The sequence below is a fragment of the Stegodyphus dumicola genome, chromosome 8 (genome assembly GCF_044657685.1).
Source record: "Stegodyphus dumicola isolate Sdum_Otavi_A_Nest chromosome 8, ASM4465768v1".
In the NCBI taxonomy this organism is placed as follows: domain Eukaryota; kingdom Metazoa; phylum Arthropoda; class Arachnida; order Araneae; family Eresidae; genus Stegodyphus; species Stegodyphus dumicola.
In genome coordinates, this window is record NC_140775.1 from 594,604 (window position 1) to 620,323 (window position 25,720).

The 25,720-nt window shown below is 31.8% G+C and overlaps 2 protein-coding genes across 7 annotated transcripts in view; one reads left to right on the forward strand and one right to left on the reverse strand.

Moving 5' to 3' along the window:
• Nucleotides 1–21,743, forward strand: part of LOC118205207 (diphthine methyltransferase) — a 55,525-nt gene extending 33,782 nt beyond the window's left edge. The window contains exons 7-8 of one of the 2 annotated variants that reach the window (XM_085821496.1): nucleotides 10,616–10,779; nucleotides 21,487–21,742. In XM_085821496.1, the coding sequence (XP_085677622.1) occupies nucleotides 10,616–10,779; nucleotides 21,487–21,692 (370 nt within the window). In that variant the 3' untranslated portion in view covers nucleotides 21,693–21,742. Of the gene's footprint in view, nucleotides 1–10,615; nucleotides 10,780–21,486 lie in introns of both variants that reach the window. The other variant, XM_085821497.1, reaches the window with a different exon arrangement.
• PGS1 (Phosphatidylglycerophosphate synthase 1) overlaps nucleotides 1–25,720 on the reverse strand; it is a 134,149-nt gene extending 108,429 nt beyond the window's left edge. For 2 of the 5 annotated variants that reach the window (XM_085821490.1, XM_085821485.1), the window contains exon 1: nucleotides 25,494–25,719. The gene's annotated coding sequence lies outside the window, so the exon portion shown is untranslated. Of the gene's footprint in view, nucleotides 1–17,022; nucleotides 17,234–17,292; nucleotides 17,374–25,493 lie in introns of all 5 variants that reach the window. The other 3 variants (XM_085821486.1, XM_085821487.1, XM_085821494.1) reach the window with 3 other exon arrangements.

Consider the following 25,720-nt stretch of genomic DNA (forward strand, 5'->3'; position numbering starts at 1 on the left):
TTAGCCTATGAGTATCATTAACAAAATCTATTTTTAGAGTATGGTAAGAAATGTTTGTTAAATAGTTCCACTTCAGTATTTCCTAGCGCATTTAACTTTAAATCTGTAATCACTGCCAAGAGTAAGAATGTCAATATAAAAGGTTACTTTTACTCATCGTACTAATATAAAATATTATTAATATAAAAAAATTGTTTGAGCATGGCTGCTCGAGTGGTCATGTGTTGATAAACATGCAGTGATGAAAGCAAAATATAATAAATAATGATTCGCCAGGTTGGCGTCAGGAGTATAAAATACTAGTAGGGCATAAAATTAACGATGTTTCTATCTAGAATGTTTCGGTTTGAGATGTATGGCAAACAAATACACAGCTATGGAACCAAATTATTGATCACAGAAATTTCTGCTAAATTATTGTTTCTTCAATAACGAAGTATTTATTTAGCGCTTTAGTATTGAAGAGAAATTAAGAATCGGGATTCTACACATGTTTGATCTGCGGCGGAGTAGGGGGGAATCAAATGCGCATGCATAAAACATTTTTTAAAAAAAGTTGTCGGTTTTGAGGTCCAGATTTTAGATCATTCCGGATATTGGACAACCGGATCTCGGACTTATAAATACAGTCCGGTTCTCCCCCCATAAAAAACAGGACCTTTCTATTTAATTGAATACCCAAATCATCGTATTTTGAGCTATTTTATTTCACTAGTTCTTGGGAGTTAAATGTACTAGCTTCGTGTGATTTTCATGGTTTTTCCATTTGTGACATTAATGCAATGGTTTACGAATTATACTAAAATGTAAAAATTTTTAGAATTACTCATTAAAAGGAATTTAGGGATATTACACTCTTTAAAGAATAATTTTAATTTTGCAGTTAATTTTCTGTATAAAATTCTTTATCAAGTCATTCCTTTCATAAGCAAATAATACTGAAATGTTTTAGCATGATTAATTAACCACCTAAACATCTTTAAAAATTCTTTGTAATGGATATCTCTTTTTCATTGTTTAATAGCCTTTTCAAGAAATGCATTAGGTTTCTTTTCAGGAAAAATCAGAACAAATACATTTAAAAGGAAATATATATATACTTAAAAATATTTTAATGTTTAAGCTTATATAGAGCATCATTATATGCAGTCTCTTACCAGTCCCTTGGCAAATACATGATTCCAACCTCATCTTAAGAGGTTCTACATGAGGATAGTTTCAAAGACTGTAATTTCCTGTAAAGAGGTGATGAAAGGATTGCTCTTTGTGTTTGAGGAGTCTTCTTTGTGTTTGAGGAGATAATTGTCCCACCCATCTATCTGCATATAATTTACCAAACAAACTGAGTACTCTAATTTAAACTCCTGAACTTCTCTTGCACTTTGGCAGCTGAGGATATGGTTCAGTAAAACCATCGAAACTAATCCTGTGAAAATTTGCAAAAACAGGGTTCGTAGCAGTCCTTACAAGTGCTTAAGTCCTTATATTTGAAAATAAAATATAAAGGCCCTTATAGGTGCTTACTTTTTCTTTAAAAACCCTTATTTTTTGTTTTTAGTGCTTAGTTTTTTGCTTTTAGTGCTTTTTTTTTAATCCTTTATTTTTTAATAAACGCGCATTTTTTTCCCGTACCAAAGCCGAAACTACGAGTGAATAAACAACTTTTCTTCCTTATATGCAACGTCAGATGGTGAATCATACTCCTGGAAATTGCTTTCCCCCCTTTCTCTGCATTAACGTAACCTATGGTGCGCGCGAGAGTACAGACAGGTGCACGTCGTTCTATCGGTCAAAGAATTGCGAAAACGGTAGAAAATTCCGGTACATTCGGTATTCTTTTCCTCCCATCCAAATACTACACACGTTTGGATTTCTATCAAGATTTTAATAATTTTCATTCTCGTTCCGCGTGGTCAGTTCATATTCGTGTTTATTATGATCGTTATGCTTTTATTATGAGCATATGCATGAATATTTATAATAATATAGTTGCAGTAACTGCTGAAGTATAGATGAACTTCCAAAAATGGGTGTGCTTTTACACAGAATTAGATTTCTAAGGAATAATATTCGGAATGGCTTAAATAAAAGTAAAGTAATCGAATAGTCAAAATATTTTTTTTGTCTTTTTTGCCTATACATTACACAGTACGGAGGTTGACAGGTTTTCCCCTTTCTCCGCAAAATCTCTAGTATTGAAGCAGCAGACTTTTTTTTTTTTTTTTGTCACTGTCCAATCTGGATTGAATAGGACTAAAAGTTTTTGCGGTCTACCCAACCCAAGCGAAGATTGATTCTGGTCCGAAAATTTAACACAGTCTGTTGATAATTAGAATCAGAAACACCCCAGATTAGTGTCTCTTTCTTTTCCTTTATTTAGTTCTTTATTCTCCGAATACCGGCAGCTGTTGATTCCGATTGCGTAATATCACATGTGGAAGTATTTCGCCGCACGTATTGCGCAATAATGTTTGCGGTATTTTGCAGAGATAATTAATTTTTATGTTTAGCCTGAGATTTGTTTATGAACACTTAAAAGAGTTTTACTGTGCTTTCTAAGCAGAATATTTTTGAGTTCCGTTGGTCTATTTTTATATGATGCGCATATCGAAATGTCAAAATCATTTATTTAGCCGAGAAATCTAAAGAACGGCTACAATCTCTCCCACTCCTCTTTTTCCAGTTACTAACCGGAATAATCGGCAATTTCCGAGTATGCGGGTTAGTTAAGCTTTTACTGTTAAAGGATGACTGCATGAAATTTTCCGTCTTCTGATTTCAGAAATGTGCCTCTTTTTTTACTTAAATTACTTTGCTTGGAATATATGTTAAAGGAAAAGTGTTATGCAATGAAAATTTAGAAAATGTTCAGAATTTTGATTTAAGTTAAATTACTCGTATTTAAATATTAATATGAGTGAAAAAATAAATTGTATTTATTATTAGGTGCAAAACGAATACAATTAATATGGCTTATTATTATTTTTGAACTGAAATTTCATCATTAAATCTTGTAATATAGTTTAGTTCTGCATAGCTTTTTTTTTCTCTCATTGTAAACTAATTCTGTAAATTAAACTGTCATTTAAAATTTTAAAAAAAAAGTTAATTGTTTTCCATGGTTGAGGTAATGCTCATTCTCTTAATAAATATTGCATTGCTCATATTTTAAATTACAAGTCTAATTTTTCTTTTAAGGTTATGCAGTTGTGTATAATGTAATTAGACAGGTGCTTATTTATTTATTTGAAAAGTGCTTATAGGTGCTTATTTTTTTAACTAAAATGTGGCTACGAACCCTGAAAAATAATGCTGATTTTTCTTGTTTGAATTCTAAATTAATAACTTCACTTGTTCGAAGGACAAATCCATTATGGAATTGACATTTTGTACACTAATTTATGTGAGACACACTACACACACTCTGAAATATTCAACAGGCACAAACGCAAAAATTTTGTATTAGTTATAATTTGGTATGGAAATTTAAGTGTCTGAATTTCAAATTATTTTAGTCTGATAATTCCAAAAGTAGGGAATTAAATGATTAATAACCTGATCTATAAAAATTCTTTAGATTCGAAATTACAGTTTTCGTATTCAGTATTCTTATTAAATTAAGAAACTTTTAATGTATTTATATAATTTAAATAAATTAGGAAATAATAAATTAGTAGTAAAAATTTTTATTAATGACAAATAATATAGACAAAAATAAAATTCAAATTTATTGCTTAGTAATTAATTGAGAAATTTTTTATATATTAATATAATATTTAATGTAAATGCATTTTACTTTGTTTTCAAGAATTTGGGAAATTGGTATATATGTTAAATTGTAAATTTAATACTAGTACTTTATATATGACAGAGCATTCCAATCTAAAATTTAATTTCATTTAGACTATAAAATAAGTTTTGTGGATAGACCTGAGAAATAAAAGACTACTTTTCTCTGTTATTCTTAATTGCACCTATTAAATTTTTCAGTATTTCAGTTTCTCAATTACATATATTTTTTCAATAATATGGAAAATTACTGATTTAGCAGGAACCGCCTTCACGGAATGGTAAATTTATGAACTGCAAGTTGTTTCTAAAGATTTTTTAACCAAGAATGATCAGTAAATGTGTCAAGATTTATTGTTTAAATATATTTAATCAGATTCCATTAGTTTAACATATAAATATATTTTATATCTCAGATCTGTAGAATTTTCTACAAGTACGATAATCATTTAGTCATTTAATCTGTTCTGCTCCAAACGTTTATGAATACAATCAGCGCCGGATTTAGCATTTTTCCTAGGCTGGGCAAAAACTTAAAACTGCCGCCCTCACCCATCTTCCTTTAAGTTTCTTTAACAAAATTTATTTTTTTAAATAAACACAGGAATAAGTAGGGTTTGAGATAAAATGTAAAATCCAATTTGCAGTAAGAAATTCTTTATATGCCATTTTTGTTATAAAAGAAATATACATAACAAATGGCTTAGTTTCTTTACTTATGGCAAAACATAAGAGAGCTACCTGCCTAAGAGGAGAGGTCACTTCGCTGAGGACTTTATAAGAGTAAGTGGCTCGTACGGAAGTTACGCATGAGCGAAACGACGGAAACACCCATGCAACCAGCTTATTCTCGGGATTCTAACCCCCGTGTTCAGATCTACCAGTCTTCAGACCGCTCAGCCGCCTGGTGGTCCGACATACATACCAAATGTTACATAATTAAAAACCCATGCGAACCCTCCTAATGCAGTTCCTTCTCCGGTGCACTGAAATAATCAAATTTACATTTTCCCTGAAATAGCGATTTTTTTTTTTTTCAATATTTGCAACAATACCTACTCATACTAATAAATGATACTAATAGAAAACGATTCCGTTCTAAATACCAAAATAGTTCAGCACAGTACAAAAATGGGGATCACACATTCCTAAATAATAATAAAAAAACTTCATTCAAACAACTATAATCACTAATGTAATGGATTGTATAATTTTATACCAGTTTCTCGATACTAACACAGTAACTTTAACCTAGCACATTAAAAATTCATTTCACAATAATGCCTTATGTAGCCTACTCAAGAACTCTACTATCGTCCTCACAAAGCTCGATAACATAATAAATATTTACATATTCACACAAAAGACTATTTTTGTACTGTAATAATCAAATTTACATTTTCTCTGACATCCGCATTTTTGCAATATTTGCAACAATAACTAGCCAGACCAATGGAAACTGAACTGCTTTAGTATTTAGTGATTCAGCACTAAATACTAAGCAGTTCAGCATAGTAAAAAAAAAAAATAGAGATGACACATTACTAATTAATATCTTAAATAAATATATACAAGTTACAAATCAACAGTGAAGTGGATTCAATAATTAACACACCAATTTCTCTAAGTTAACTGCAGCTTTAACCTGGCACTTTAAAATTCCACTTCACTTTAACGCCTTTATGTAGGCTACTCAAGAACTCTGCTATCGTTCTCACACAGCCCGATAACGTAATAAATATTCACACAAAACACTATTTTTGCACTATAATAATCAAATTTACGTTTTCTCTGAAATATGCAGTTCTGCAATATTTGCAACAATAATTAGCCGTACTAATGGACAGTAATTCAGTACTAAATACTAAAGCAGTTCAGCACATTACGAAAAATAAAAACAGCACATTACTAATAATAGTTTAAATGAATACATACAAGTTACAAATCACTAATGTAATGAATAATTAAATTCATTTTTTTTTTTTTTTTTCAATAACATGCTTAAAAAAGTCCTAACGTTCAACCAAATATGCGCTCGAAATAAAAATAATCTTTAGTTACAAACAATAGATTACATAAGTTGACAATAGATGAGCTCTGATTAATTATGTAACTAACTATCATTAGTATACAAAACAACAATACAGGCTACTGCTGAAAGGAAAAGGTTAGTATTTGTACTTCTTTTCATAATTTTTATTTCATTAATCATTTTAAGTTTTTACCTAACGGTCGTAAAATATTACGGACTCTGCAAGCCTTTTGTTCTCCAAATAAATCTATGGCATCGTCATAATTAACTTGATGTGCTGTTTGATTTTCGATTGCTAGAATTGATAAACGCTCCAGGCTCATCGATGATCGCAGATAGTTTTTAATAAGTTTTAATTTGCTGCTCACAGTTTGCGGATGTAATCGGAAGCATAGAGTAAATCTGCAGGGTGATACAAATATTGTAAAAGGCAATCCTGAAAATCATAGGTGTAGATCTGTTGCAAAAGACAAAAAGCTTTAGCCTTTTTTATGTCGACGAATTACATTGGGGCTTGTTCTAAAAAACGCCAAGTTCCTGGCAGAACTGAAATGCCTTTAGCTCATATTTTCGTGCAAGTTCTGATCCCTTCTTTTGCAATCCTTCAGTTGACATATTCAATATTTCACTAGCATTGAAAAATGCGAAATTTTAATTTAGTGTATTAGTGCTGTTTATCCTCGTCTTAATTTCTGATAAGATTCAATCAAATACAATTTCCATTGCATTAGAAAATAGGTGAATATGAAGTGTTCGTGATTCGTCCTTACACAATTCATTAAACTGCTTTTTGCACCTTAGAATTCGTTTATTTGTCAGAATAGATTCAAACTCAATTTTTTCGGCTTCTGCCTTAGATTCTTCTGTCCAATATTCCATAGGCATTTCTCTCATTTTTTGCAAAGTTTTAGTTGGACCTTCCATTAATCTGACGGAACACGCAAGAGTAATATCTTCCTTTTGAATTTCAATATTTATTTGATTGGTTTGTGGAAGAATATTATTCCAAACTGTCAGGTTGATAATAAATTCAAAAATTTTTACAACATGTAGCAGATGTCCTGCTTCGTACTTTGATTCCGCACTAAGAGAAAAAAGATATTTAATTTATTTCATGGATTTTACTTCTTCTGGTAAAATTCATTAGAAGGGCTTTCACAGTCATATATTTTGCCCACTATCTCGTCCGACTGTTTTCTTTTAAGTTGGTTTTTGACAAATCCGACAAAAAAGCTAAATATCTTCTGGATAATTCCAAATAGGTTAACTGCTTCGGTGCAAGATGAGGCAGAATGCACACCGACAAGATTCAAAGAGTGAGCCAAACATTGCACATTCGGCCAACTTATTCACTTCTGTAATCCTGGCTTGTATTCCTTTATAAGTACCGGCCATATTAGATCCGTTAGCGTTAGATTGACTACGACGTTGTCCAGAATTCAAATAATCAAGTGTCAACTTTTTCACAATCCACTGAAAAATACATTCTCCTGTCTTTCCATAAACTTCTATGAAATCAATAAAGCTCTCCTTTATTTCACACACATCACCACATATTTTTTACGTATCGAAGCACCTGGCTCATTTGATCTGTATGCTACACATCCGGAATGCAATCGAACATTATTGTATAATATTTGGCTTCTTTAATATGATTTAAAATGCTCTTGCGAACTGTTTTCGCCATTATATCAGTAATTTCATTTTGAACCATGTTTGCTAAATATGATACTTGTCCCTTTTTTAGGTGTTCTAACTGGTACTTAATAGTTGAGTTATATTCGGCTAGCAAAATCATTATATATTATAGAAGTTCAAAAAATTGCATTGACTAGGCCAGGGACACTTTGTGAGCAGACTGCTAGGTGTTTCATCAGACCCACAGAAAGAAAGACAATTTTTTGAAAGATACAATACAGCATCCATGATTATCTGTAAGATCTCTCTCCATTTTTCTTTCTGTGTGTGAATTAGTCGCTTAATGTCACGATCGATGTCATGACACGATTTCACTTGTTGTAATCGAATTTTTCACTTTATCATGCATTCTATGTGGATTTCAGATGTTTCGTGCTCAGTTAACCTTTCTGAAGCTTTTTGCCAATAAATGAATCCCGTAGTACAGAATGCTGATGTAGCGGCAGTGGCATGTTTCTCGTAAATCTCACAGGGTGTACAGAAATTGCATTTTTAGTTTTAGAGTATATAAGGCAAAATCTTTTAATCTTTTCATTATTTTCTATTGTTATGTGCCACAATGAAGATGTCAAATGTCTTGCATCATGTTCAGTGGACCTAAGGTCTACATTTTTTGGATGTTTTTCGGATAATAATACAGCTTGACTACTGAAGAAAGATCGTTGCCGAATCATTCATTTTTTCTGTGATTGGCCAACTACCTGGGTCCGACAAGTGAAAAGTTTTTAAGTCTTCTTTCTGCTGCCCACACGCACCTAAATGAGAAAATATTTTATATCCATGTTTCATGTTCTCTAGATGTTCGCTTGAGGTCGATGAAGAAGGTTGTTCTCTCAATTGCTGTAATGTAGTGTGTTTGAGAATGATAGATGGAAAGTCTTCATCTTGGTCATGCAAATTGTAAGAATATCAATATGCTTTAGAATCTCGGCACCATTAGAAGTTGTGGCAGGGTCTGACGGTTCGTCTTTTCCGTGAAGCCATTTTTGCATTTTAGCTGCAATTTGTTTTCTCTGTTCGGCCTTATCTTTTGCTGTTTTTCTAAATTCTGCCCCTGAGAGTTTTTTCTAGATGCTCTCATGGTTTCTTTTACCTTAAATATATACAATATAAGTATAACTTGCCTTAATAAGCAAAGCTAAAAATTGACGTAATTACACTCAACAGTCTTGCACGCGCTAATGAAATGATTGTGTCTCGGGGGGGGAACCTCCAAATTTAAAAACTAATAAAATAATAATTCCATTTTAAAAACCTAAATTGCCAACTGGCTGCAAAAAAAATCAAAATGCCTTACTTCATTTCCGTTGTATATTCTCGACGTACATTAATTTGAATAATTTCATTTTCATTGGTCCAGATTGGGTATTGGGTGTTAGGGAAAAGTTACAATTTACAATGCTTCATCATTTATTTCCCAAGAGGCGTTGGTATGAAAACAAGGCAGAGGGACAGAGTCGTCTGACCTTGTCAGTGACGCAGTGTTTTGAGTCCGTCTATTGTCCTCTCTCTGATCTTATCTTTAGAGTCGTATTCGGCTGTACTTAGCTTACTTTTAATTGTTTGTTCTATTAAAAGGTTTCCGAGTAATTAATTATAAATATTCTTAAAAAAGGTTTTAAACCTGACTTTAAAACTACTAATTGTTGCACGTGACTAAGTGTTGCACGTGGTTGCGGCTGTGTGCAACAACAAACTATGCGTATTGGAATTTGCCAGTGCTTTTAAGGGTGAATTCATAACATGCCATAAGAGCCAATTTTTGATAACAAAAACATTTAATCACATCACAATATTAAAACTTAATTACTACAGTCGATAGACATCACGTTGGAGGAAACGAGCGACCAACCGCACCGACGACGAGACGTGACTGTGTGTCGCCGAAACCACCTTCAGTTACAGTTAGTGATAACGGCGCACGGTTGGCGAGTACAACACATGTTTACAGAGACGCCACACTAATGTTGTATCAAAATTTGACATCATTCCAAATACGATCCAGCACCACGCTTGAATTTGCCGCCCGGGGCACAGACCCCGGCTTGCCACTCCCCATATCCGGGGCTGAATACAATATGCAAGCATGTCTAGATAGGTGCATTTTCTGCCACTTTCTCTACATTCCATTTTTAATCAGACTGCATAGTTGCCAAAATGTCAACATTGCTAAACATTTATAGTACTTATGATCTATTTGCATTAACGTTTTTCTGCCTTCATGTATTTTGCCATATTCAAACAAAAATTAAAATTTATGAAAAAAATACCTTTCTGTTCCTTTAAATAATCCTTCAACAGAATTCCAAATAACTAATGTGTTTACTCAGAAATACCAAGAATTTTACTAAGAAATGGTGGTACTTAAAAAGACTGAATCTGTAAAATGAATATGATGCAACTATGCAACTTGCATGTAAGTTCTTTACAGACCTTGCATGTAAAGAACTAAATGAAATACATGTATTCAATAGTTGCAATAAAAAAAAGTAATTGAACTATTGAAGTCTGTGACGTGCAAGCAGCTTATATATATTATTTTTATTTTTTTGTAATTTTAAGTCATTTTTAATAAAATATTCTGTTACCTTTGTCTATCCTTATGGTATGTAAATCTAGAATATCTAAGTAACAAAATTAGAAAATGGATGCTGTGATGAATTTGGTGATATCTAATAGGTTGAAATGATATGAAATCATCATCAAGATCAGCAGAAATTTTCAAATCTGCTTGTGTGTGTGTGTGTGTGTGTGATTATGGGAAAGCCTCGAGGGCTATCTGCCTAAGGGGAGGGATGCCTTTGTGGAGGACTTTCTAAGGGAAACTGGCTTGTATACACGTTACACATGGGGAAAACACCCATGCAGCCAGCCCGTTCGCGGCATTCGAACCTCGGACCGAACTACCAGTGTTCATCGACTTTACCGCTCGGCCGCTGGTGGGCCCCCTTTCAAATCTGCTTGAAACTGACAAAGACCTTGCGTGTTTATTACTAAGAGTGAAATTTCAGTCCCTTTATCCTAAATTAGCACACATGTACAAGGGAAGTTTTTATTATTTAACATGCTGAAGTTTTTGATTAATTTGTTTTGCAGTTATGATGAAAATGTCTTTCTTTGGGATACAAGATCCATGAAGTCTCCACTTTCTGAAGTTTGTCTTAATGGTGGTATTTGGAGATTGAAATGGCATCCATATGAATCTGAATTCTTATTATCAGCTTCAATGCATAATGGATTCCATGTTCTTTCTACTAAAAGTAAGTACATATAAGAAAAGTGTTATGCATATCAGTAAATAAATTTACAGATTTTAACTCTCACTCTGCGTATCCCGCAATTTCCACGGGCAACGTAAAAGTGGCAAAGTTTGAGCAACCTGCGATTTCCATGGGGATGCATTTTTTCTGTCTATTTAACTGTGCAACCTGCTGTTTTCCTGTTAATGGTTTCATTTCAGCTTTTCTGTGATGTTTAATTGTTTATTCCAGTGTGGGTTAACAGAAGGCATTAGTGGTCCATGTTTCTGCGAAATATACAAGCATGTTTTGCACCATTTTTCATGTTCTTTTTAAAGCTCAAAGATGTCTGTAGTTCAACATTCAATCCCACGTGACTCGACATTTTGCTAGCCATATACCCCCAAATGCCATCAAGAAAAAGCCTCGTAGACAGTTTGATTTTTATTGGAAAAAAAAAAAAAAACTAACACTAGCAGGAAAATTCTCAAACTCAAATTTGGTGCAAAGATTGCATGGTAGAACTTTGCCTCGAGCCTTCTTTCGAAGTTTATCATACTAAACTTCATTTCTTATAAATGTTTAGTAAGTATTTTGCATATTCTCATTAGTATATATGTATATATGTATTTCATAAAATAAATCGTAATTTAACCAAGATTAATTTACAAAATTTTTCTTTTATGTGATTATTCTTCAATTTCTATTTTCCATCAACCTTTACTTATGATCTAATTCAATATTGAAAGAAAAAAAAATTTACAAAACATTTTTGTGTACTTTAAAATTTAAAACTCTTTTGAACTTATTTTGATAAAAGAAATTGAAAAGATTGAGTAAATCTAATTTTTAATTTTAGATAAAGGGGAAAATAATGTTCTTGTACCTTTTAATACCACTCCAGGTTAATAAGACTAGAAGATGTGAAAAGCAAAACGTTTACCAAAATTGAATCATCCAGGAGAAGGGGGTACAATTTCTAATTGATTTTCTCCATCCTTACTGCATGCCTTTGTGGTGTAAATGGATAGCAAGCATATCCTGTTAGCATTGGGAGGTCCAGTGTTTGACTCCTGGCAAGAGTATTGCAAATTTTTCATGTTCCTGCATCGATATATATGAAAAACCTAATGACTCTACAAATTGTTTTCCATGAAAAAGAGTATAGGCAGTTATATCACATTATATTAATGTATTAGATTTTGTAAATTATTCATAAATTCCAAGAAATGTGAAATTTATTTGAAGGCTCATTCAGAGCAAAAACTCTGAAAAGACCTCTCGCTATTGCTGTAAATAAAATATAGTGTGATATAAATAAAATTAGTGTGATTATTTTAAATAAAATTATTGTTGCTTGTGCTCACTAGTCTGACCTATAGTCAGCCCAAGCACACGAAAATCTTGGTGGCAAGGAGCACAAGTTTATGCCTGTAGTTGGCAACAGCCTTGAGTACCATGCAGGGGACAGTGTGATTTAGCTCAGTCCCCCCCCCTCAATTTTGATGGACAGCACGCTGGGGGATGGGCCTGAGGGTCTCCCACTTCTCTTTCCCTCCCACCAGTCTCTCGAGAGGACTTTCAGCTCGTCGCATATTTAGTGTGCCCCCATGCCACACGGACACTATGTATTTGCAAACATTGATGCCTTCTCTGGGATTCGAACCTGGGCGCATATAAGCAAAATGTGCATTCCTAGGACAACAGCTTGAATTTGGCCAATGACAGTCCTGATGGAGGATCACCATTAACTTCGCCCACTTGAATGATGTCACATTTCTGACGTTTGTTTACACTCTGCTGTTCGATGTTATGAAGTGCGTTTTTTCAATGTACATTTAGTTTTTCGGAATGAAAGTGTTTATATATACATGTATATATCTGTATATAATGATTTAATGTTTGTTTCAGAATATTAAGGTTCCAATACAAAATTTGATCTACTTTTCCAATACAAAATTAGATCTAGTCAGATGGAAGTTACTGATGACTGGAAGATGCATGTAAAGTGTGATTTACAAACTATTCTGATAGATAATCAGAAACTTAAGTGATGAAAAGTAAAATCATCTAATATATAAAATGTACTTGCAGGAATTAAACCAAGTAAAATTTTCTTTTCTTGGTTAAAAATGCTAATTTGTGTTAGTAATTAATTCAGTTAAATATTTTGATTCAAAATGCCAACAGTTGCCATTGCAATAAAATAACTTATTTTAATAAAAGAATAAGTGTGTAAGAATGATATGTGTCAGGAAATCCTTATAACAAATTTCATATATATCTGTGTGAATATTTAAAGCATTATTAACTGTGATCTGATTTCTTTTTTTGGATTCAATATGCATTCTTATAAAAAAAAAACTTCATTTTATTGTTAGAACATAAAGAGTATAAAGATGAAAAGTGTGTCCATTGTAATGAACATATTGAAATGTAATTTAGCTGCGAAATTACTGAAGTTAAATGATGCAAAAGTTATTTTAATAAGAACTGAATGTATTTAAGACATGCTACCAGCACTGATGTTTAAAGACTACATATTATAAAATTTTAAGAACTCCAAACTATTCATTTTAAAATTTTTAACGTGTTGCTTTCTCATCACACAAAAAAATTAACTAAAATGTAAACTTGTAACATTGAAAAATTTCTTTCTTAAGCAAAATTATTTTCACTACATAATTTCAGCACAAACTAAATATTACAGTACATAAAAGAATATAGTGTACTGCCAGTAAAATTAATGGTCCTTAAATATTAACACAACCATTTTATATTTAAGGACCATTTTTTTTTTTTTCGCCTCAGTTTAAATTTAATACATGAAAAGGTAAAAGTGACTTATTGGGTGCAAGTTGATGGTTTTCACAACTTTTCTTAAACAAAAACCCAAATTATTGATATTTATCATAAATTGGCTAACATTATGAAATTGTGAAAAAAAAGCATACTTTAGCATTTAAAATACAAATGCATGTATTTTCACTGTAGTTTGTTCCATTGTTGACAAATTCCAAAGCACATATTTTAAAATTAAAGCTAAAAATTGTTTTAATTTGGAATGCAACACAAAGAATATGTAGTTTTCTATGTGAATTTTTACTTTTACGAATACATAATTTTTACTTGTAATCAAAATCTGAATATGCTAATTATTTATTTGCCCTCTTATCTAATTTTTATAAATTAGCCACTATTTATTTTACATCGTCAGTAATCTTCAGACTAATTTTAAATTTAGTTTCAGTGTGAATTTCTTTTGTTCTCTGCTTTTTTCTGTTTAAATTGACATCATGTAAAGCAACATCAAAAATAAAACTATTAAAAAAATATATGTAAAGCAAACAAATGAAAGAGACAGATATGAACGTTTATCAGTTCTCAGTTTCATCTACATTCTGTACAATAATAAACCTAATTTAATGAATAGGTGGGACTAATGAAAAGTACAACTTTACATACAGGATCTGTCAGAAAAAAACACAGACTTTAACAGATGATATCTATATATTGGTTTCAAAGTTGAATATCTTTAAAATATGCAGTATGGCATTTCCTTAACATGTCGGCTCTCTCACATATATGTGACACATCACAGTGAACCAGATTGGATTTGGGGAACTTTGAGGGATGTTGTGTAGTATTGGAAATCGGTTAGGCTTGAGATCTTTCATCAAAAAATTATGGCATAATGTGCAGCATTCCCCTCAGACATATCAACTAACATTGTTCAAATAACTGCTCAGTATTGTGCTATGTGTCTAGCTGCTAATGGCTACTGCTGTAACGCTTTGAACAATCTAAATAACTGTACAGGTACATATTTAAAAGGTTGGTATTAAACCTAGCCTAACTTCTGATATGTATGATTTGATTAACTTATAATTATGTTCAATATTAAATCAAAAGAATTTTCTTTTATTAGTTAAAGTGTGTGCCAGATCACCAGATTTAAGCGGTAAAGCCACTGAACACTAGCAGTTCAGTCTGGGGTTCAAATCCCTGCCGAATGTGCTGACTGCATGGCGCTTTCATGATTTTCCTCAAGTGTAAAGTGTATAAGAGCGGTTTTCTTTAAGTGTAAAGTGTATAAGAGCCAGTTTCCATTTAAAAGTCCTCCACAAAAGCATTCCTAATGTTAAGCAAATAGCATTCAAGTGCTTTGCCATAATTAAATAAACCAAACCAAGGGTCAGAAATAAATTTTTTAGTAGAAATGTATGTGATAAAAAATTTAGTTTTCACACATGTCAGTATAAAACAGGGTACTTATGTATTATACCATTGATTGTTTGTGGAAATTTTGGCAGTGGTCACCAAGGGCCAAAGAGTACAGTCATCCATAATTGGCATTAAATTGTGCTACTTGTCGGGTCAACGGGATAATACGTAAGAGCCTAAAACAGTACTAAAATTAATACAGTGCATTTATGTGGATGCCTACCCTGTATTTAGCACACATTTCTAATTAGCATCTGTGTTCTCCAAAGCTTGTAGCCTTTTATGATTTGAGCAAAGGTGTTACTTCCTGTTTCCTTAAGTCAGGGATGTTTATTCCATAATATGTGAAGAAAACATATATTTATTTTCTCATGTGTCTAATATTTTTCAGTATTATACTCAAATATAGGACTTCATGTTATATTTAAAATTTATATATAAATATATATCAATATAGCAGAGCCTGATCTTTACATACCACCTCCCAAAAAAATCATATAGCAGGAAACTAAATTTGAGATCACATTACATGCATGGCATTGAAATTTATATAATTTTAATTTCAGCTTCAACATTATTCATTTCCTAGATCAAATCCTAACATGGACTATTTAGACTGATATGTTATGTCCAGCGGTAAATCGCTGAATACAGGTAGTTCAGTCTGAAGTTCGAATGCCGCGAACAGACTGGCTGCATGGGCGTTTTCGTGGTTTTCCCCATGTGTAACGTGTATACAAGCCAGTTTCCCTCAGAAAGTCTTCCACGAGGGCATCCCTATCATTAGGCAGATAGCCCTCAAGTCTCTGCCATAATCACATTAAACCAAACCAAACCAAACCAAACCCTGCAAAAAATGCCAGGAACATATTATCATAACACAGTAAACCTTTTCTTTGTGATCACCTCTGAATCTGACTACTTCTCCTCAATATACAAACAAATTTGGGTACTGAACATCTCCTCTTGAAGATGATAAGCTCTACACAAAATTAAAATCATGTAGAACTGCAGGTGTTAGTCTTAGAGAGGGTTCACTGTATTTATGAAATTAATTAACAAAATCTGGTACTAAATGTTTCTGTAAGCATAATTAATAATAACTTTCGAGTTTGATTGTGTATGATGAAAATTTATTGCATTAATGAATGTCATTTGCTTGATAGAAATGAAGCATTTTATTGAGGAGCTGTTTGTATGAAGGTTGGTTTGGTTTGGTTTATTTGATAATGGAAAACATGCAAGGTCCATGTGGGAGGGATGTCTTCGTGGAGGATTTTCTAAGGAAAAAAAAGCTATCTCATATCCATGTCACACATGTGGAAAACCAGGTAAATGCTCATACAGCCAGCCTGTCCACCTGGAATCAAACTCAGATTGAACTATCAGCATTCCAGTGACTTTATCACTCAGCCACTGTTGGGTTGTATATTGAGGGCCATGAAGGAGAATAGTAACATGCACTTAAAATTGAATTCTAAACTAAATATATAAAGAAAGCAATGGATATTCATTTATCAACACCAGTTTTTAGTAAATTAAAATACTGTATAAAATAAATTTATAATATTAATAATTATTATTGAATGAAAATTTTCCGTAAGAATGTGTAAGGAGTAATAGATTAAGAATTATTTTCTAATATTATTAAGTAATTTTCTTTTAAAGAAATTAAAAACAAAAAAAACTTCTTTAAACAAATTATTCTATTATTAAAAATTGTATACTGCTGGAATTGACATCCCACTTTATCCAAAATTAAATAAATGCATTATTAGGTGATAAATCAAGTTCTGCAGAAATATTAAATATGAATACACTCATCTCAATTATTTAAAAAACTGAAACTTAAGATGCGAAAAATTAAGAGAAAAAGCTTTCTAGATTTGCTAGATATCTGACATCCTGAAAAATGAACCAAAAGGAGAAATATATATATATATCACACACTCAAACATATATATATATATATGGATGCACACACATATATTGATATAATTTATATGATTATATATTGGAAATATATGTAAAATTATTTACGTGTTTTCCCTAAGGCACTACATGGAGGGGTGGATGCCTTCATGGAGGACTTTCTAAAGGAAACTGGCTCGTCTTAAAATCGGAACGAACTACAAGTGTTCAGGGACTTTACCGCTCGGCTGCTGGAAGGCCTTCTGACTTCCATTAGTCATTCTTTTCGTAGTCGTCTTCTCTGTCAAAAGGACACCTCTCATTTCACATACTGACAGGTCTAGTGTGAACATAATAAGCAGCAAAATTATTTAAATATGAATTAATTTATTTTATTACTTTACTGCAATCACGGTTCTTCAACACATAAAAGGCATTTCAAAGGTTCATTCAAATGGCTTCCAGAAATTGAACTAAAATCTATAAAAAAAATAATATAAGCTTTTATTTTAAACTTATAAAATAATTAATGAACTTAAGGAAGAAAAATAATTTATCACATAGTTTAATGGAAGAAACAGCTTAAGTAATTTTCTTTACTAAATTCACTTATGAGTTTATAACACGAATAATAAAATCATGAAGCACCTTTTATAAACTTGCTCACTTTGCATATGAAAATGTTAATGAAGATGAAAAATTTATGAATATTAAAAATAGTTGCACTAGTATTTTTAGGCAAAATACTGTGTTTTTGAAACAGTATTTCTTTACATAAACTTTTAGAGAAAAATGTTTGCCTGCCTGATCTTTTATTTTTTCGAAGGAATAAAATGACGAGTATAGTTATCATGAGTATACTTAAGCCAGACTTAAAAATTTTGTATTCGATCATGAAAATATTTTATAGATATGCTTGAGCTAATTCTTGTTCATATACCTAAAAATAAAATAAAGTAAAAGAAAAATTATGTATAAGCTTTCATTTTAAATTCATAAAATAATTAATTCTCTAAAGGAAGAAAAACAATTAATCATGTAGTTTCAAATGGAACAAGAAATTAATAATTTCCTTTTATAAAAGTTATCTACAATCACGACTATGAATACATGGGACACTCTTCATAAATTTATAAAAGACAATGGCTCTTGACTATCTGATTCGTTTATTCGATTTCGTTATTTAGGCTCCTACGCTTTTATTATTTGTGATATAAAACAAAACGTAGAAGAATTTTGCAAAGAAAATGATTAATCTCTTGTTCCCATCAAATTATTGCTAAATTATTTTTTGCCTTTTAGTTAGTTTATTAATGATTTTATGAGCTTTAAATAAAAGCTTATTTTATAAAGCCTTTTTTTTTTTTTTTATTCTTTTAAGTTTCAATAACAAGTTATCAATCAAATTATTCAAGTGATTTAAAAAAAAAAAAAAAAAAAAAACAGTGAATAATCACATATTTACTTTTATCACATGAAATGGTCAAAATAATCTAAAGATTTTGTAAAAAATAAATAAAATCAGAATTCAGAATTACATTAAAATAAACTTCATTTAAATGATTTTATTCCGCTCTCTCCGATGTTGAAAAAAGTAAACTTCTGGAAGTTTAAATTTATTTATTAAATGAAGATAAATGCAAAAAATTATTTCAACCTTTAAATTTTCAGCGAATTCACACCTTTTCTTATTATAATATGAAGAGACCAGAGATTTTCTTTTCTGAGTTATTCTAATGTTTATAATGAGATAAAAATGTTAATTATTTAGGAATAAAAAAAGGTTTTTTGTGGAGGAAGTGAGGCAAACTATACTGGCTAATTCTAAAGGAACTTATATTAAGTTACAAAAAGAATTGGTTATGTTCGGTAATAAATTAAGTTCTTAGCAAACAATTTAAATGAAACACTTATTTGTCCATTAGCGACCGACAGGATGTGAGCACTAGCAGTTTGATCCAGTATGTAACACTCATGTAATAGCCCATTTGGCGGACCTTTTAGATGGGCAACTACATGAGTGTTTTCTTTCTTTTTCTTTTTTTTTTTTCCGGGGGAGGGTGGCATGAGTATGAACCATTTCCTTTGGAAAGTTCATTACGCAACCACTTTTTTCCTTAGTTAACCTATCCAAACCGAAAAGCTAAGTAATTATTAGAAAATAAGCGTTCGTAGTTTATATGATTTTCGTTAGTTACTTTCGCTTACATTGATACGAATGTTCAAATCATTGCAATAAGCTGGGGAAAAAAAAAAAAAGCATTTTGATGCAAATTAATTAATAACTTTTATGTATGTTATTTGCATTGAATTTAATAATTCAAGAAAAATGAAAGATACAATAAGTTTTGCAGTCAAAAACTGTAATTGCACCTGCACACAGAGCTGCAGTTTTAATCCTGGATTCGAATACCATTGAATGGGCTTTTGTAATTTTCCGAATGCGTAACGTAAATACGGTCCAGTAGAAAGTTTTCTGTAATCGCATTCTTTCCTTAACCAGATAGCCTTCCTTTATTTTGCTGTATTGAATTAAACAAAGAAGCAGTCATAATAAAGAAATAATCATTTTATTGACAGGAGATAATAGGAATTATGAAATCAGATTGATATCAATAGAACTTGCTCAGAAACGAAAAAGAAGCGTTAATATATCAGACAGTCAAGAATTGATTAATAAGAGACTTTTCAGAAAATAGTTTTTCATTGTAGAAGTAAGAGAACTGACAACTGTTTTATTTTCACACATTTGGAGATAGGAAAAATCAAACGATATTTCTTTTGATTTTTCATTTTTTAACTATCGAAAAAATAGTATTAGATTTAGGTAATTTAAAGAAAAAAAAAAGGAAAAAGAAAAAAAAAAAAAAAAACAGCTTTTTAGCTTAGCAACACTTAAACATCCAAATGATATAAATGCTTCAAAAATTTCATCAGAAATATCTTACGTTAGTAACCAGTAGTTTCTGGGCGATAAGCTGCTTCAATTTTAAATCTTTTAGAAATAATTCACTCATACAGTTTAGTTTAATCTATCGGAATTCGGAAGCTGCGTTGAAATTTATCTTAGCTTTGCCAAATTACTCTTGCTTGTGGTGATAGAAGCTTAAACATATTTACGAATGTAAATTATTGTAAAATCTTAAATGTCAAGAAAAACCTTATCTCTATAAAACATAAATTAAGTAATCAAATAGTTTGAAATTGAAAAAAAAAAAAAAATGATTAACGATTTTGCATCATTAGAGGCAAGAAAAATTAAATTATAAAAAATCAAAATTAGTGCAGTATTTTTTACATTAATTGCATTACTGTTTATATCATTTAAAGCAGTGGTGCCCAACTTTTGGCCTATCGCGAGCACATTTCCAAAACATCAGCATTTTTGTTAAATATATTTCCATTCTTATGTGAAACATCTTAAACATTCATTTCGGCAAATGGGTTTGAAATGAATAATAATATTAGTTGAACTTTATGGAAATCAGAGAAGCGGAGTTCAAAATTATTTTTCAGTACATTTAGGTTTTCCGAGTATTTCTCCGTTTCAATTGCCTTGTGGTTATTAATATGCCTTGATAAATTCTGAAAATGGGTGAAATTTTTTCTTTCATCTGATTTATTCACAAATTTAACTTTGTCTGAAAAGCAGTTACAGCCCCAGTCAATTGAAAAAGGGTTTTTTTCTTTCCCCTGGAGATCTTCGTTCAGTTTAGCTGTTATATTTGTGAGAAAATACAGATCGGATGTTATTATCGTTCAATTCTTTAAAACTTTCATTTCCGGGCTCCAAAAACTGCTTTATTGGCGAAAGAAGTTCTACAAATCGTTGAAGTACTTTTCCCCTGCTGAGCCATCTACACATCGGAATGAAGCAATAAGGTTTCATGTTCGCTATCAAGTTCATCAGTCAGCAATCAATTATTTTATAACGTCTTGCAAGATATCTCTGATGACTATAAATGCTTATCATATTTTAACAATTAAGAAATATAAATGAATGGTTATTTTTAAAATATTTTTTGTTCATAGTACCTAATGAGCAATGCAATGTTCATAGTACCTAGCGAGCACGTGCAAAACGATCGCCGTGCACAAGGTTGGGCACCGCCAATTTAAAAGCTTTAAATTATGACTTTTATCATATTTCTGAATATAATAGGCTACGATTCAAAATAAAATTATTGAATTAATTAAAATAATTACTTTTGATGAATATGATAGTATAAAAATGTAGTTAATTTGACTGTATTAGGGGCGCATATTTATCTCTTTGCCTCAGGTAAAAATATCTATGCGCGGCTGTGCTTACCTCGCAAATTTCGTTGTCCTTTTTCCATGCAATAGAATTACAATGCTAGTTAAAATGTTCTATTGTAAAAGTTTGAATTATCATTTCAGTTCTCAGTGGGTTTAAGGAATCTATTGGAATAAGACAGACTTTTAGCAGAAGATGTTTTGCTCTTTTTTAACTGATTATTCTATAGCTGCTTTAATATTTTCTCTTTTACATGCAAAATTTTCAGTAATATATGATGAATAGTAAATAGTAAAATATAAGTAGTATTAAAACAGTTTTTCTTCTCTCTGTAGATGATGAACTTCAAATAGTAACCTCTTATTCTAAACACAGTTCTCTTGCATATGGTGTGGACTGGTGTTATATATCTGAGATGTCTGCTATAACAGAAGAGGAACTGAAAATAGCAACGAAATTGAAGAGTACAAATATAAGGAATTTAATAGCTTCTTGCTCATTTTACGATAAGTTATTGCATGTGTGGGGAATACATTTGTAAATTATAGAAGAAAAAAAAAAATATGTATTGTTTAGTATGTAATTTCTTTCAACCAACTTCTTCAACTCATAAAAATCTACAAAAGTATCATATTTATACATTAACTCACATACAGGAGAACTCAGAAATAGCTGCAAAAAAGTAGAGGCAGGTAGAAAAGACTGAAATAAGAAGTTTATGTAATGGAATGCGTGCTCTGAAATGGCTGTTTGAGATGCTCATTGCGATGCAGCTGAGCAGTAAATAAAAGCATACTGGTGGTGTAAATCATCATTCTCTGTAAGAATGCAGTATGCATCACTGTATAAACAGTTTTATCTGCAGGAATGCAGATAAAACAGAGAAGGCACTTAGAGGAATCACAGAGAATGATTCCTCAGTGCCTCCTTTGAGCAGCTGCTTCATTTCCGTCCGTGGCTCCATAGAAAAATATTCCAGGTGCGTGCATAACTCCAGATGGAGAATGACAACTTAAACCAGCAGAACACTTTAATCTCCCGTTTTATCAGTGCTCTGCACCATCACAATGCGCCATTTCACCACAGACATTCGACATTCCATTACAAAATCTACTTATTTTGATCTCCTGTATCTGTCTCTAAATTTTTGTAATACTCAAGGTGCATAGACATTTGGATGTATTCGGCTTTATTTTAGAGATTACCTCTTGTTTTCGTGTATAAAAGTATGAAAATACTGTTTTAAATGTGATACAGTTTTAGCTTTTGATTTTCCTGCACAAGATATTTTTATTTCATTAGACAAAAATGGTTTATATATTGGTTGTAGTTACATCTGATTACATAATACATGATCACTATTGAAGAATTAGTGAAATATTCACTATATGGAAACTGACAACAACCTCTGAAAATTTTATTTTTGTTTAATGCTTTGCGTGCGTATGGGTTCGTAATAGATTGAATGCACAAGCCATTAAAAGAAATATTTTAGAACTCTCGAAACAGAAATACTCATACAGGTGTCACAGCATCAATTACTGCAATCAGCAGTTACGCTTCAAACTACTAAAAACGTTAAAACACAACCCAATGCAAAGACATCTAAAGAACTCTGATATCTCACAATATATAACTCGCAATAACAATAACTAAGCAACTGAGAGCAAATGTTCTCTCTTCGGCCTTAAATATTTTTCAACCCTTCAACCTAGATATTTCTAGTACTTTCTGCTTCTCAAAATTACTGAAAAGCAATAGGAGGGTGGAATTATGGTTGCAGCTAACATAGTGGTCAATTACAGTTATTGAGTTTCAATGCACATTAAGGTAATACAGAGACCAAAACAAAATGTCGCCAAATTCAGCGAGTTTTCTGCAAAATAAGTCGCCAGAACCGTTATTAGCTTGGCGGTATCTCGCCAAATTACCAAAATACCCATTTACTCAAAGTTAAATGCATTTTCCCCTGTATTCTTTCTTTTCCTGCATAGCTTTCTCTTAAACTATGTCTTATGCTACATTACACAAAAAATACAATAATTTTACTTATAATTCTACTAAAATTACCTATCTAAGTACAAAATTCATAACAATATAACACAGATAGATGCCTGTATTAAAAAATTAACAATATTTTTCAACATAGGTCAAGAAAATATTTTTAACGTATACTTCCATAACCAAACCATAATCCAAATGAAAGCGATATGAATGAAATCGATTAATTTTATATCCACAGCAATCTCAGAATAACATAAAAACTTGAGCAACCAAATCATATTTTATTCTGAAACATTGTTTTATATACTGGCATACCATATTTGGGTAGTCATTAATGTTTACTCGTTCAATATCAGTTCATAAATTTTACACTTTGTTTCATTTTTAAGTAGACTGAAGAATTCTCTTTTCAATTCGGGACCATTTAATTAATGTTCGATTCGAGGCCGTTTTCTTGTGTTTTCTATTAGGCTTTTCATAAAATTTCCAGGAGTATTGATGTTCATTCCTCTTCCGCTATTTCCCAAAGTTCATCAATTGTAGTGAGTTTGCACTTAGCAAGAGCTCTTCTCAAGAAACCAAAGGAACAATAGTCTACAGGTGACACTTCAGGTGACAGTGCAGGAATATAATGAAAAAAGGTATCTTTTTTCAAGGACTGCAGTGGTACTTTTCAAAATGTGATTTGTTGCTTTGTCTTGATGAAGTTTCATTCTTTGAAAGTCCTTACGATAAAGAAATGGAATTTGTAAATATTGGATATAAAACTTTCTCTTGGTAGTATATTGAGTTGATTTTAACATTTTTTAACACTCTTCTTATTTTTAATTTCCCATTGTGAATCCTGAAATCTTGGGACAATCATAAGCTTTTACCCTTGTTCGTGCGTTGTTATATAACAATTTCAAAATTAACTAGAAGTGGACTGTACTAAATATTTTATTCGACAACTTTAATCAAATGCGTGCCATCTTTCAAGCAATGACTTACTACTAACAACAACAGCAATAAAAAAAAAAAAAACTGAGTAAGCGTTTACAGGGTTGCTGTAATGAACATCTACGCCATGCAAGACGCCAAGAAGAGAAAAAATGACGTAATCTTGCAGTTAAATAGTCCTAATGACTTAACATACCCCCCCGGCATTGAAGGGTTACTTCAATAATTTCGTGCGATAGTACTCATAATAACCTACAAAATTGTACAGTTACTACCTTATACAATAAAGCAATACGAATAACATCTTTTAATTCAATATAATAATATTCAATTTTCAATACAAAATTTTTATACACAATACAAGTTACATTACAAGTTTTATAATAATAAGCTAACACTTAACTAACTTAGAAAGCTTCTTCTTGGGGTAAAATTGCAATTTTTGTAATTCCACGCTTAATGATGCCCTTTGCTGTCTGTATTTCTACTACTCTAACCTTACCGTCAACTCCAGGAAAAAGTCTTGTAATGCGCCCAACACCCATCTACAGACAGGAAGCTCATCCTTCTTAACTAGTACTAGCATACCTATTTTAATATTCGTTTGTTCTACCTTCCATTTTGAACGCTGTTGTACTGTGTTTAAATAGTCCCTATACCAACGATTCCATATCAACTGGACAAATCTGGTAGTTCGTTTCCATCTTGAGAGTCTGTTTTCAGGTATATCAATTAATTAGCCGGAACTCCGTTCTCTCTATTGATAATAAGCTGCTCATTTACAAAACCCTTTTGCGTCCCATACTTTCTTATGCCTGCCCTGGATATACCAGCCATACCAATATTAATAAACTGCAAGTCTTGCAGAATGTTACTCTTCGACAACTATCCAGAAGCCGTTGGTTTATCAGAAATACGGCCATTCATGAGGAGTTGGAAATACCAACTATTTCAAATTATTTTGCACTCCTTGCAGAAAAATTTTTCCAAAATATTCGTAATGTTAACAATAGTTCAATAACTGTGCCTCACTATGATTACTCACTTGATATTAATAGCAAGCGGCCGCTTGCGATACTAAGATATCTAAATTAATTCAATTTTTTATAACCTACTTATGTAAACACTCTCCCTTACTCGAGCTTTGTTTTGTTTTGATTTGATTTCTTTTGATTTGATTTGATTTGAACTGACTTACTGTCTGACTTAATTTCTGTATATAGTGTACGTATTTCCCACTTTATGTCTTATGTATTTTTCCTTATTATGTACTATTTAATTACCTATGGAATGTTATGTATTTATGTTTACTTATTTGAACTATGATGAGTGGTCACACGGACTCTTATTCAGACTAGCGATAGGCAATTTCTTTTTTACTACACCATTGCACACTTACCTCCGTCTAAGGCATATCAGCTACTGGTGTTTCTTCAGGACTCATATCATCGGTTCTTGTTACGAACTCATAGTGCTCGAATTTTTCTATCCAACTGCTCGACGATCAAAGATTCGAAAATCGCACACCTCCTATCCCGGGATAGCGTTGTAACGCGGGAACCTACTTTGCGAAAACTCATCGAGTTTGCCTGAGCCGAGGTGTGAAGAACACGCAGGGGAGATTTT